We start from the raw sequence: 13,539 nt of genomic DNA, 5'->3' as shown, positions 1-13,539 counted from the left end.
AGGCCTAAATAGCTAGCGACTGGGGAGCTGGGGTTCACAAAGCCCATTTTGTTTCAAAACACTTGGTGCTTTGTTCTATGTTCTCTGACAGACTTCTTCGCTTTGGGAGTGTTTGAGGTCTGAATGATTCTGTGCTTTAAAAAATCATACTTAGCTTTCTCTGTTATGGAGGTGGCCAAATTATTATTAACGTCTACTTATAAAAGCTCTATTTCTTTTTCTTTTTTTTTTTTTTCCACTAGGCAAAGAACTTTATTAACTTTGTTTCAAACTTCATTCCCGGGCTTCTTCAGCTTCATTAGTTGCCAAGAATGAATTGTGTCTAAGCAAATACTGAACAGAGTTGCACTGTCCAAGGGGCTGGAGCTTAAAAACATTAGAGATCTAGATTTTATCAGATCCATGAACAGGATGTTAATTTTTTTTAATGTTTATTCATTTTTTTTGAGAGACAGAAAGAGAAAGTGGGGGAGGGGCAGAGAGAGAGGGAGACACAGAATCGGAAGCAGGCTCCAGGCTCTGAGCTGTCAGCACAGAGCCCGACATGGGGCTCGAACTCACGGACCCGTGAGATCGTGACCTGAGCCCAAGTCGGACGCTTAACCAACTGAGCCACCCAGGTGCCCCCATGAACAAAATTTTAAAAAGCACTCATAATCTAAAAAAGAGCAGCTCCTGGTAACTTCTTCAAGTCCTATCTCCTTCAGAAGTTGACTCCTTTCAGTTTGCTTCCTTCTTGGAAGCTTCATCAAAACGCTCCACGTGACCTGCAACTTCCTCCTCCTCCTCCTCCTCCTCTTCAGTAGTGGGTGGTAGACTGTGGGCACAAGCTGCTTTATCTCCACTTGGCCCTTGATGGTGAAAGCGCTCGCTGCCCCAGGCGCCCGAACTCTAGGGTCACAAAAGTGGATCACCCTTCCTCGGTTTGCGAACACAGTCACTTCTTTGACTCATCAGAGCTACTGTTTGCCCCTAACTTCTTTAAGGAGAACTGACATTTTTATCATCTCCTGTAGCTCTTCTATGAACCATCTTCTTTCGGGGAGCAGTTCCTTTCCCACCAACGTGCACCTGTGCTTGCCAGTGCAAGTTCCTCCTGGTTTGTGATGGTTTCTTTCATCTTGGTGGAGCAGAAATGGGACCGGGGGCTGGGGTCCGCGCTCGGTGGGGTGGGGAGGGGGTGGGGGTGTCTCCGGCCGACCAGCTGAGATCAGGTCCACGCACCAGGGCTCTACATCCTCATAGAGAGTTTCCTCTCAGGATCAGACGGAAGAGGATTGCAGCAGTGATTCTCAAAATGTGGTCACTGGACCCAAAGCATCAGCATCTCCCGGGGACCTCGTCACAAAGGCCAATTCTGGGGTACCCAATGCACACCAAATAAATCAGACGCTCTGGGAGTGGGGCCCTGTGATCGGTGTTTCGACAAGTCCCCTAGCTGATTCCGGCAGAGGCTGAAGTTTGAGAGCCAATGCGTTCAAGAAATTTAACCGAGGGTGTTCCGAGCCGTCACGTGAACAAGGCGCAAGGTCTGCTGGCACTCGGGGCCACGGTAAAACCAAAGTTAGCACAGCACGAGGTGTCACCCCAAAGAGGGCGTTCATCTCGCGTTTCATTAGAGCAAACATAAACAAAGGCCTTTAAAGTGTCAACAGGATCAGACCACGGGGCGGCCGCGAGGGGATGAGAAGGTATTCCTCTAAGCAGAGGACGAAGACTCAGAACAGTACAGAAAAATGGCTTCCGAGGACTCCTCAGTTCCTGCAAAGGGCCAGCGGTGGGGGGCAGGGGTGGGGCCCTTGGACTAGTTACAGAAGGCCGATCACACAGGCCTGAGGGACCCACATTAGGATCACCCGTCAAGTTCACGCTGATTTTCTTCCCTTTTCATTCCCTCCTCCCTCCTACCGCCCTGATTGTGTTGACAACACAGGCTTTGTAGGAATCACAAAAGCTCCCTGCTCCCTGCTTGACTACTTTTCGTTTTCTTCCTCTTGGACAGCTTCCCGGTGATCAAATGCAATGCTCTCAGGGGAAGCGGGCTGGCCCAGGAGCGATAAGGGGCCAATTCCTGCAGATCTGTCATATTTCACGGGCAAGCTGCCACGGCCTCCACGTGAAAATAAGCAGTGATGGACATCCGGCCCCATGGAAAAGCAGTTCGGCATTATCACCTGGGAGCTGACAGGAAGAGGGAGGCAATGGGGGCTGGTGGGGGGCTGGGGAGGGGGGGAGGGATGTGGGCACTGGAGCCATGTCTTCCACTGCAGGGGACCTGTGCATTTTCTTACCTTCTGTGTGGGTCTTAGCAATTACAGCTGCCTGCCTCTGGAAGGCCTGGAGGTTCACGGCTGGGGGCTTCGGAGGCTTTGGGGGAGGAGGACCCAGGGACTTGATGGAAGGCAGTGGCTTTGTTTTGAGAAGTTGGTGATGCCTGTCATCTGGCTGTTTCTCTGAGCAGAGATTTAAAAAAAAAAAAGTGAGTTATTTTATTACTATTTTCCATTTCATGGCTTCTTGGGTGAAACTGGCCAGTCTCTCTCCCTTCTTGTCTAGATCTGTCCTACTGGCCAGGGTGCCCTGATCAAAATGCAAACCTGATCATGTCACTAGCCTGCTGCCCAGAGGACGAAGCCTGGCTTCATCAGCATGACATCCATTTAGGTACTCCATCCTCTGGCATGTTCCTACAACATGGCCCCCCATCCACACTTCCAGATTCTTTTATTACACTTTAGTATCCTTTTCTGACCTCAGCCCAATTATCTTTCACTCATACCAATGGCTTCTCAGTTGTCTGAATTTGATTTAAAAAGTCATCCTGTATCCAAGACTTTGCTCATGCCATTCCTGGTTCTGGAATGCTGTTCCCTCACTTCCTTCTTGGCAAGCTCTGACTCGTTTAAGGCCCTGCTCCAATGACACCTCCTCTGGGAAGGTTTCATTGATTTCAAAATTGAGGTGAGAATTAACCACTCTGTTTTGTATCTCCACAACGTATCATTAACACCTCTCCGCCAGTGTGGTGGCATATTAGAGGGGCCGCCAGTCTATCTTACTATTGAGGGTCGGCTCCTCATGCACAGGGACAAGGCCATATTGCTCTCCTGCCAGCATCAGGCAGAGAACCTACTTCCAAGAAAATGCATGGTGACTACTCCCTGAAAGGTTCCATCAAGCACTTATGACATGCAAATAACACGGGGGCTATAAAGAGGAGTAAGAATTGATCTCTGATTTCCAGGGCTCACAGTCTGGGACAAGCTTCAAGGCTAAGTTTATGGTATGTGGGCACCTGTGGATTGTATGGTTTTGCGTCCTGGAATTTTCTGAGACAGAAATTGCCTACATTTTGTCCTTCTGTACTCAGAAGCCAAACTCCAACAGAAATCCCAATATTATATGTGAAAACCGTATCTGCCTCTAACGCTTCACAGCACAACATCTTGTATGACCCAAGAGCCTTGTTTTTGCTTCACATAATACAGTGGTTCAGTACATGGACTATCCATGCTAAAACTAAATATGGCAGCCAGTGTACAAATCCCTCATTGCAACTGCCTCAGAGCCCTGCTGCCCACTCTGGGAGCTGGGAGGACAGCCCCCTCGTACCCCACCAGGAGGGGTTATATCAGCCAGGACCAAGCTCCTCTCTTCCTAGGCTTTTTTTTTTTTTTTTTTTTTTTTTATTTTGGGAGAGTGCGAGTGGGGGAGGGGCAGAGACAGGGGGGACAGAGGATCCAAAGCGGGCTCTGCACTGACAGGCTGACAGTAACGAGCCCGATATGGGGCTTGAACTCATGAACCGCGAGATCATGACCTGAGGTGAAGTCGGACACTCAACCGACTGAGCCACCCAGATACCCCTTCGTAGGCACCTATGGATTATAATTATAATTGTAATGATAAGTTGCAACATCAGAAATTTCAGTCTTTATCAAATTAAGGAGATGTAGCGAAAATGAATGATCACTTACCAACTGGGTTCCTAAGTTTTACCAGGTGCTGTGCTAAGCCAAGGGCATGGGTTCTCTCATTTAATCCCCTCAACAGCTCAGTCAGGTAGACGAACCATCCTCCTGCCCCATCCCTTCACCAATAACTAATTATCTACTATATTCCAGGCACTGTTCTAACAGCTGGGTATGGAGTTAAGAACAAGAAGAGATCAAGCCTTGCCCTCAGGAATTTTCATTCTAACAGGAGGAGACTGATGATAAACACGCAAACAAATAAAGGTAATCACAGAGACCTGCGGGTTCTATGAAAGAGATCCACCAGGCTGATAGGCAAGAGTGGGAACTGAACTAACTTCTTCAGATAAAGAGAAGGATTAGCTGTGAAAGTGTCATGTGAACTGAGACCTAAATGCAGCTATGGAAGGCTCTAACAAGGAAGAGGAAGAGCTAATGTCAATGTCCTGAGCATAATAAAGTCTTTTCAAGGAACAGCAAGAAATCCAGTGTCTATTATGAGCCAGGGGGAGAGAAACAGGAGTATGTCAGAGACATCAGCAGGACCCAGAAGGTGCAGAGCCATGAAATCAGAGACCACGATTGAGAGATGATTTGGGCAAGCTTGGATTTGCCCTCGTATCTCTACTTCTTACAAGATGCATGAACTTGGACAGTCTGTATCCACCATATAGAGTCATATGCGGGAGATCCCTCTACCCACCCATCTACCCATCCACCCATCCAATAAATACTTTTTGAGGACCTACCAAACCTGGCCTTGCTCTTTTAGGTGCTGGGGATATGGTGGTAAAGAAGACAGTTTTTACCCTCATGTAACTCACATTTTATTGAGGTAAGCAAACAGGTATACAACAATATACCACGTAAGGATGGGATAGGAGGAAAACCAAATCAAGGTAAGAAGACAGAGACTTATGGGGGTAGGGTAGTTATTTTAGATGGTGATTCACAAATTCTACTCACAACAGGTGACACTGAGCAGAGACCATGGTGGAGGGGAGGGAGGGAGACATCAAAGACCTGGGGGAAGCATGTTCCAGGCAGAGTGCTCAGCACGTGCAAAGGCCCTGGGGTGGAGCTAGCTTAGTGTATCTAAGGAAAAGCAAGAAGGCCCATGTGGTAAAAGGAGAGGGTAAGAGAGGTAGGAAGGGCCAAATCACATCAGCCACTATAAGACTGCTGGAACTGAATTTGAGCAGGGGAGTGATGTGATCCAACTGATGTGTTAGAAGTTCACTGTGCCCGCTAGGAGAATAGGATAAAAGGAGGCAAGAGTATGGAAGCAGGGAACCCAGCTGGAACATTGCGGTGGTCCAGGTGAGAGATGATGATGGTGTGAATAAGAAAAGAAGGCAGGAATGGACAGAAGTGGAGGGATTAAGAACATATTTTCATGGTGGAACCAAGAGTTTGCTGATGGAGTGGATGCAGAGAATGAGAGAGAGAGGACTAGAGCACAGTTCCTAGGTTTTTGGCCTGAGCAACTAGGAGGATGTTTGTGCTGTTTACCAAGCTGGGGCAGATTGGTGATGGATCTGATTTACAGGAGAGCAGACTGGGCTCTAAGAGGTTGAGTCGACTGTCCAAGTTCATGCATCTTGTGAGAAGTAGAGCTAGGAGGGCAAATCCAAACTTGACCAAATCATCTCTAAATAGGATTCCTGGAGATTAGGCACTTTACCCAAACCTGAAATTACAAGTTAGCAGATGGGCCTCGCATACCTGCTCTAGAGTTCGGAGCAAACCTCACCCAGGTCACATATGACCACTAGGAGGCTCTAAATTAGAAAGACACAGTGGCCCCTCCTTTAGGCATTACTTTCTCACCGGGGACCTGGGTGGCAAGTTCACTCTCATAGACAGGCTGGCAGGTGTTCCTCATGGGGCTCCTCTCAGGATAGGGGCTTTCTAGGCTCTTCCTGTCACATTGAAAAAGTAGAGAAGTAGGATCTTGAAAGGAGGCAAGTGAATTTTGGGGGGTCATCAAGTGCTTCTGGGAAGGAAGGGTCTGGGCTCCTCCTGTTTCTAGCTTCCCCCTGGGCACCTCTGGAGCAAGCCCTATGCTTTTCTCCTCCTCCAGATGGGAGGCCCTTCTTCCACGACTGGCAAGGACAAAGGCTGAAGACATCCCACTTTTCTGAGATGAAACCTTCTCCCAATTCCAGAGCTTGTCTTTGAAGCTGTCAGTCACCATGACATTCCTCTCATGGGTTATGTCAGCATTTGACTGATTCACGTCTAACAGCAGAGAAGTCTTCTTTGACTTTACTGCAGAATCAGTAGACCCTTCTGGAGGTTCTGAGGAATCAGAACATCTCTGAATCTTGCTCCTCTGGGAGGACTTCATTTCCTGGGGTTGAAGAGGCTGGGGTTCACCGCTAGAACAATACAGTGGGAGCTGACTGTGGTTGGAGGAGAGGGGTTTCTCATTGGCCAAAACACCTGTTGACTGTGTGTTTCCAATATCGCTCTTTTGAGAAATTCTTGCTGGGAATATAGGTCTTGGAAGAGAGGGCACATCAAACTTTTGAAATCTGGCTCGAAGTTCCTTGAAGTTTCTTAACCCTTCCTAAAGCACAAAAGAAAACAATGTCTTATTCTAGGAAAAAAACAGTGTGATTAGCTGATTTCACGGTGCATGCAAAGCGTTCTAAGTGCTGATACAACACCACTCCTTACCTAGGGGACCATGTCGGCTGGTAATGTGATTGTCTATGTAAGACGCAATGAAAACAAATGTCTCCTCTTTGAAACACTTCAGATTATGTTTAATTTCTTCACAACACGTAAAGCATACTTATAAAGGAGAATACTGACAGTTGCTGATAAGTCCCTTGATACAAATTTTGGGGGGCTCCTTGCTGCCTATACAAGTTAAGTTCTAAACCCTTTAGTACAGCATTCAAAGTTCTTCATGATGTGGTGGAATTATGGTCTCCAGCCACAACCCAACACAACTACCCTTAAACCAAACAGGGATATTTATAATTTTCTAGAATCTGTAATGTCCATTACCCCCGACTCTGCTTGTGTGTTCTTGCTTCAAAAAATGCACCCTCTATCTGTCCAATTTTTTGTTTTGTTTTGTTTTTTTTTTTGCAACTCCAATGCCTACCTTTCTCCATTACAATTCTCCCTGGAGCTGATAGCAAGAGCTAACTTCTTCCCTGTCTCCTAGTGCTTGCAGACTCTGTACAGCTTGGCTGTTGAACTTAACTTTGGAACTACACAGGTTATGTTCAAATTCTCTGTTCTTGAGAAAGACAGATACCATATGTTTTCACTCTTATGTGGATCCTGAGAAACTTAACAGAAACCCATGGGGGAGGGGAAGGAAAAAAAAAAAAGAGGTTAGAGTAGGAGACAGTCAAAGCATAAGAGACTCTTAAAAACTGAGAATAAACTGAGGGTTGATGGGGAGTGGGAGGGTGGGTGATGGGCATTGAGGAGGGCACCTTTTGGGATGAGCACTGGGTGTTGTATGGAAACCAATTTGACAATAAATTTCATATATTAAAAAAATAATAAAAAATAAAATAAAAATCATATTAGAAATGATATCAGACAAAAAAACCCACAAATTCTCTGTTCTTTATCATCTAGGCAAATACTCTGGGAAGTGGGAAATTACCTATCGGTGTAGTCTCATCAGAAAAACAAGTTGTCAAGTGCGAGAAGGGTTAGGGCTGATGTAAAGCGTCCCCCACAATTCTCGTAAGCCCGTGACAAATAAAAGCTACTTCGAAGAGGCTAGCTGATCCTTTTGTATTTTTGACTCCCCCTGGGACAGTGTGCTCTACCTTCTCAATTCAGTTTGAATTCAGTATATGAAAATGATGGTATTAATAGCAGCCCGACCCTTGGGGCTGAGGAAGGCTGTGCCCAGCATTACACAGGGAGCTGGTCTAGGCAGGTAGGATTGGGCTGGTCTCCTGCTCAGTGCTGTTCCTAGCGGTCCCCCCTTCCTCTCACTGGATCTAATTTACTTTTGTAAGGGCGTTTTGTCATCCTTCCTTTTCCCAGGAGGTAGTAAGGGGTGGAGATGGAGTTCCAGAACAGCTAACGGAGCCATTTCAAAAAGAGCCACTGTCTTCTCCTGATCATTTTAAAGGGCGGAGCCGCACGGACACAGACAATCCCATCGCCAGCCACTTTTGATTTTGCCATCTGAGGGAATGCCGGCTGACCTTTTTCTCTGTGTTTACAGTTGACTCACACCTGCTTTCCAAAGATTCAGGGAGGGAAGGAAGTTGAAGAAGTGTAAAGCAGGTGTCTGGGAGCTTGCTTGCATGCTCTCCCCTTGAGCCTTCCCTCCCTCCTATTCTCTCCCCTCTCCCACCTCTCCGTCCCTCCTTCTGTCTCCCTCCCTCCCTCCCTCTCTCTCTCTCTCTCTCTCTCACACACACACACACACACACACACACACACACACACACACACTTAAAGCTTTCTCCACAAACTGCCAACTGTTGATTTCCTACCTCTATTTCAACCAGCAGTCACATTAATTCGACTACACTTCCTCTCCCTGATGTAGGAGCAGCCAGCACTGGGCATGGAACCAGGAGATCTGAGTATGAGGCTCCGCTTCATCATTTTCTAGTTATGTGCCTTGGGCAATTCACTCCACTTCCTTGAGCCCTATTTTCCTCACTATAAAATGGGACGGTTCTACTAACAGTTCAAGGTTATTGTAAGGATCAAAGGAGATAGCTTCACATACCTCAGTAGTTAATGTTTAAAGAAATTTAAAAAAAAATTTTATGTTTATTTTTGAGAGAGAGACCGAGTGTGAGCAGGCGAGGGGCAGAGAGAGGGAGACACAGAATCGGAAGCAGGCTCCAGGCTCTGAGCTGTCAGCACAGAGCCCGATGCAGGGCTCGAACCCACCAACCACAAGATCATGACCTGAGCCGAAGTCGGATGCTTAACCGACTGAGCCACCCAGGCGCCCCTCAGTGGTTAATATTTTTTCAAATTATGGTCAAATACACAAAACTTAAAATTTACCATCTTAAACATTTTCAAGTGTACAATTCAGTGGTATTAAGGGCACTCGCGTTGCTGTGAATGTCCAGAACCCCTTGAATCGTGCAGAAGTGGAAATCCGTAGCCATTACACAATAATTCTCCACTCTCCCTACCCCGGGCCCCCCGCAACCACCATGCTACTTGGTCTCTGGTTTTGACAACTCCACGTACCTCACGTAAGTGGAACCATAGTATTTTTGTGACTGGCTCATTGCACTTAGCACACTGTCCTCCAGGTTCATTCGTGCTGTAGCAGGTGACAAAGTGTTCTCCTTTTTAAGGCTGAATAATATATCATTCTATTTATGTACCACTTATTGTCCACCCATTCATCTATTGGGTGGACACCTGGGTTCCTTCCACCTTTTAGATACTTTAAATAACTCTCCTAAGAAGATGGATATGCAAATATCTGAAACTGTGCTTCCAATTCTTTTGGGTGTTTGACCCCAAGTGGAATTGCTGAATCAAAGAGTAATTCTATTTTTCATTTTTTTATATTAAAAAAATTTTTAAGTTTATTTCTTTATTTTGAGAGAGAGAGAGAGAGAGAGAGAGAGAGTAAGTGGGGAAGGAGCAGAGACAGAGAGGGAGAGACAGAATCCCAAGCAGGCTCTGTGCTGTCAGCCCAGAGCCTGACGTGGGGCTCGAACTCACGACTGTGAGATTATGACCTGAGCCGAAGTCGGACATTTAACCGACTGAGCCACCCAGGTGCCCTCGGGTTTTGATTTTTGGAGCAACCACCATGCTGTTTTCCATAACAGCGATACCATTTTATATTCCTCCTAACAGTATGTAGGGTTCCAGTTTCTCCACATTCTTGTAATGCATATTATTTTTATAGTAGCTATCACAATAGGTGTGAGGCAGTCATGATGACTATTTTTTGGCTCTTTACTATCTGAAGCCACATGAACTAAGTATACTGGTTGGTAGATATTAGTTTCTTCAGGAATGATTAGGATAAACCCTAGCAGGAAATAAAATTATGGACCGATAACCTCCAGACCAGAGTCCTGTGTAAAGATCATTGGTTCAGGAGGAAGCAAGCCTTCTTAAACCTGGTTCACTCCTTCGTAAACAAACGCTCATTCAAGGTCTATGATGTGGGCAAAACACTGTGTTAGACACGGCTCAGCTCTTAAATATTACATTCTAATGTCAGGGAGGGGCAGAAAATAAGTAGATACACATGAAAATATTAGAGACCAATGCCATGTGGAGAATTAAATAGCTGGTTTAGTGAAGAGTGGCTCGGTTCCCACCAGCGACTTCCCGAGCCACCATAGGGAAGTCATTCCCTTCTCTGGGCTTAGTCATCTATCACACGCAGCAGTTGACCCTCGTGATCTCCAAGGTCCCTTCCAGCACTAACATTTGGACTTCACTTTCCTTGTTATGGGAAAGAGACGTGACACATTCCGTTGCTGATTATTCATCACCCATAGAGGGGGCATCAGGGCAGAGGGCATGAGGCAAGGTGCATGAGGATGGGAGGGGAGGTGCCCAAGGGGCCATGCCATGCCTCATTTTCCTGGGCCCACAGCAGGTCAGTGTCCACATCCTGTCAATGTCAAGTCTTAAGAAGCCCACAAGCCTGTCCCTTCTTCGTGCCACGGCCACTGCCTCTGAGTCCTCCTCACGCGTGGCCATGACTTCCTCTGTCTGCTTCTACTCCAGGCCCCTCTAATCCACCACTTACCCTGCTGTTCGACAGATCTGATGACAAACACACATATGATCACGTATGTCCCCTGTTTGGAATTCTTCAACGTGACTTCCCCAAAGCTTGCAAATAAGCTCGAACTCTTTTGCTTAGCACAAAAGGCCCTCCCCAATTCCAACTCTGTTCATCTTTCGACCTGATAGCGGGCCCTTCCCTCATCATGCCTTCTTCCCTCTGGCCTTGCTAAATTACTGATGTCTTCCCAAACCTGTTTTGCTTTATCATGCTTTTGCACCTTTGAGTGTGCTTTTTCCTCTGCCTGCAACACCCACGTTTCTCCCAATATCCTGAACTAGCAAATTCCTGTTTGCTCACAATTCAACTCACGTCACCTCAAAATAGTCATTGGTTTCTTGCCATGTGCTAGGCATGAGGGTTGCAACGATGAATGAGAATTCCTGACCTTTCATATGTATATACACAATGGAGTATTGCTTGGCAATCAAAAAGAATAAAATCCTGCCATTTGTAACAACTTGAATGGAGTTAGAGTGTATTATGCAAAGCAAAATTAGTCAGAGAAAGACAAGTATCGTATGACTTCCCTCACAGGTGGAATTTAAGAAACAAAACAGATGAACGTAAGGGAAGGAAAGTAAAAATAATATAAAAACAGAGAGAGGGACAAAATCTAAGAGACTCTTAAATACAGAGAACTAACTGAGGGTTGCTGGAAGGGTTTGGGGTGGGGGGATGGCTTAAATGGGTAATGGGTATTAAGGAGTCTATCCTGAAATCATTATTGCATCATATGCTAACTTGGATGTAAGTTAAAAAAAATTCCTGACCTTTCAAATAATATAAAAACAGGGAGGGGGACAAAATCTAAGAGACTCTTAAATACAGAGAACTAACTGAGGGTTGCTGGAAGGGTTTTGGGTGGGGGGATGACTTAAATGGGTAATGGGCATTAAGGAGTCTACTCCTGAAATCATTATTGCACCATATGCTAACTAACTTGGATGTTAAAAAAAAAAAAAAAATTCCTGACCTTTCAGAGGTGGTGGAATGAGGGAATGGACACAAACTGATCATTTTAGTATAAGAGAGACAATTTCTAGATACATGGCATGATGTCTATCAGAACATAGAGAAAGGGTCATGATGACAGCCAGGGTGCAAAGAGGGCTCCCTAAAGATGACTCAGCTGGGAGAGGCAGGCACATGAAGGTGGCAGGACAGGTGGCTCCGACAAGAGCAGGAACAAAGAAGGCATGGCAGGGGGGAGCTGCATGGTGTAGACAGGAATAAGCAATTCCATGTTACTGAAGCCCCAGTGTGTCAGTATGGGAGTCTGAAGAGAGTGGAGGGCAAGTCTCCTTAAAGTAATTGGGCTTAATCTTCAGAGTAAATGGGGAGTTACTGATGAGTTTTATACACGGCTAGAACAGGCTGAGATTTCCACCTCATGCAGGGTAGAGACCAGGAACCAATTAGGAGGCTACTAGAATTGGCCAAGTAAAAAGGACAAAAGGCAGGATCGGGCAGTGTTACGGGAACGGAAAAGAGGAAAGTGCAGGGGGTGGTATGGACCAGATCTAGAGAGGGGAGGGAGGACTCCAGGATGATATCTGGGTTTCTAAATTGGGCGAGAGGATGGACATTGGTCCTTGCAACTAAGACTGAGGACAGGAAATAAAAGTACTGAGGACGGGGCACCTGGGTGGCTCGGTCGGTTAAGCGTCCGACTTCAGCTCAGGTCATGATCTCACAGACCGTGAGTTCGAGCCCCGCATCGGGCTCTGGGCTGATGGCTCAGAGCCTGGAGCCTGCTTCCGATTCTGTGTCTCCCTCTCTGTCTGCCCCTCCCCCATTCATGCTCTGTCTCTGTCTCAAAAATAAAAAACATAAAAAAAAAAAAAAAATTAAAAAAAAAAAAAAAAGTACTGAGGAAAGATCATGGGCCCGGATTTGGATGTGATGCTTTACCTTCTTAGGGGAGCCATCAAATAGGCCGTTAGGTATGGGAACCTTTGGGGGGTTATACATTTAATTAGGGAGTTACTAGTTTCTTGGTGAGCACAGAGCTTAAGAATATGAACCCTGGAGTGTAGCTGCCTACATCCAAATTCCAGCCCCTCCATTTTTGGCTTTATGACCCTGAGCAAATTACTTAACTTCTCTGTATTTGTTGCCTGGTCTGGGTAATAATTGTACTGTACCTCATAGGGTTGTTGTGGTGGGTAGAATAATGGCTCCTCAAAATGTCTACATCTTCATCCCTGAAATCTGTTCATAGCAGCTTGCATGCCAAAAGGGACTCTGTGGTGTAATCAAGTTAAGGATCTTCAGATGGGGAGATCATCCTGGATTAGCTTGGTGGGCCCAATGTAATCACAAGGCTCCTTATAAGTGGGATGCAAGAGAAAAGGGGATGCAATCATGTAAAAAAGATGACGGATATGGGGGCTCAAGATGCTACATGCTGGTTTTGAAGATGGAAAAAGGGTCCAGAGCCAAGGAAGGAAGGTAGCCTCCAGAAGCTGGAAGAGACAGGGAAATGGATTCTTCCCTAGAGCCTCCAGAAGGAATGCTGTCCTATCAACAGCTTGGTTTTAGACATCTGACCTCCTCGACTGTAAGATAATAACTGTGTGCTGTTTTAAGCTCCTCAAATTGTGGTCATCTGGTGCAACAGAACACGAAAATGAACAGTTGTTATGAGGATTCAATCAATAAGTACATGTAAAGCATTTAGAAGGCAATGAGAGATGCCCACTAAATTGGAGCTCTCACGATTACTGGTTGGTTGTCAAGACCATAGGGCTGGATGGGATCACTTAGGAGAGCGTGTGATGGCAT

General features: G+C 46.1%; 1 protein-coding gene across 7 annotated transcripts in view; it reads right to left on the bottom strand.

Moving 5' to 3' along the window:
- FYB2 (FYN binding protein 2) overlaps positions 1-13,539 on the bottom strand; it is a 125,277-nt gene that overhangs the window by 85,343 nt on the left and 26,395 nt on the right. For all 7 annotated transcript variants that reach the window (XR_008419451.1, XR_008419453.1, XM_053894846.1 and 4 more), the window contains exons 2-3: positions 5,805-6,546; positions 2,292-2,453 (exon numbers count right to left, since the gene is read on the bottom strand). Coding sequence is in view for 5 of the 7 variants with exons in the window: in XM_053894846.1 (XP_053750821.1) it covers positions 2,292-2,453; positions 5,805-6,546 (904 nt within the window). In the remaining 2 variants the exon portion in view is untranslated. The remainder of the gene's footprint in view (positions 1-2,291; positions 2,454-5,804; positions 6,547-13,539) is intronic.

This window comes from Panthera pardus, unplaced genomic scaffold (assembly GCF_024362965.1).
Source record: "Panthera pardus isolate Hobbes unplaced genomic scaffold, ASM2436296v1 HiC_scaffold_11, whole genome shotgun sequence".
NCBI lineage: Eukaryota > Metazoa > Chordata > Mammalia > Carnivora > Felidae > Panthera > Panthera pardus.
The sequence above is the reverse complement of the archived record's forward strand: the minus strand, read 5'-3'. Positions and strand labels throughout refer to the sequence as shown.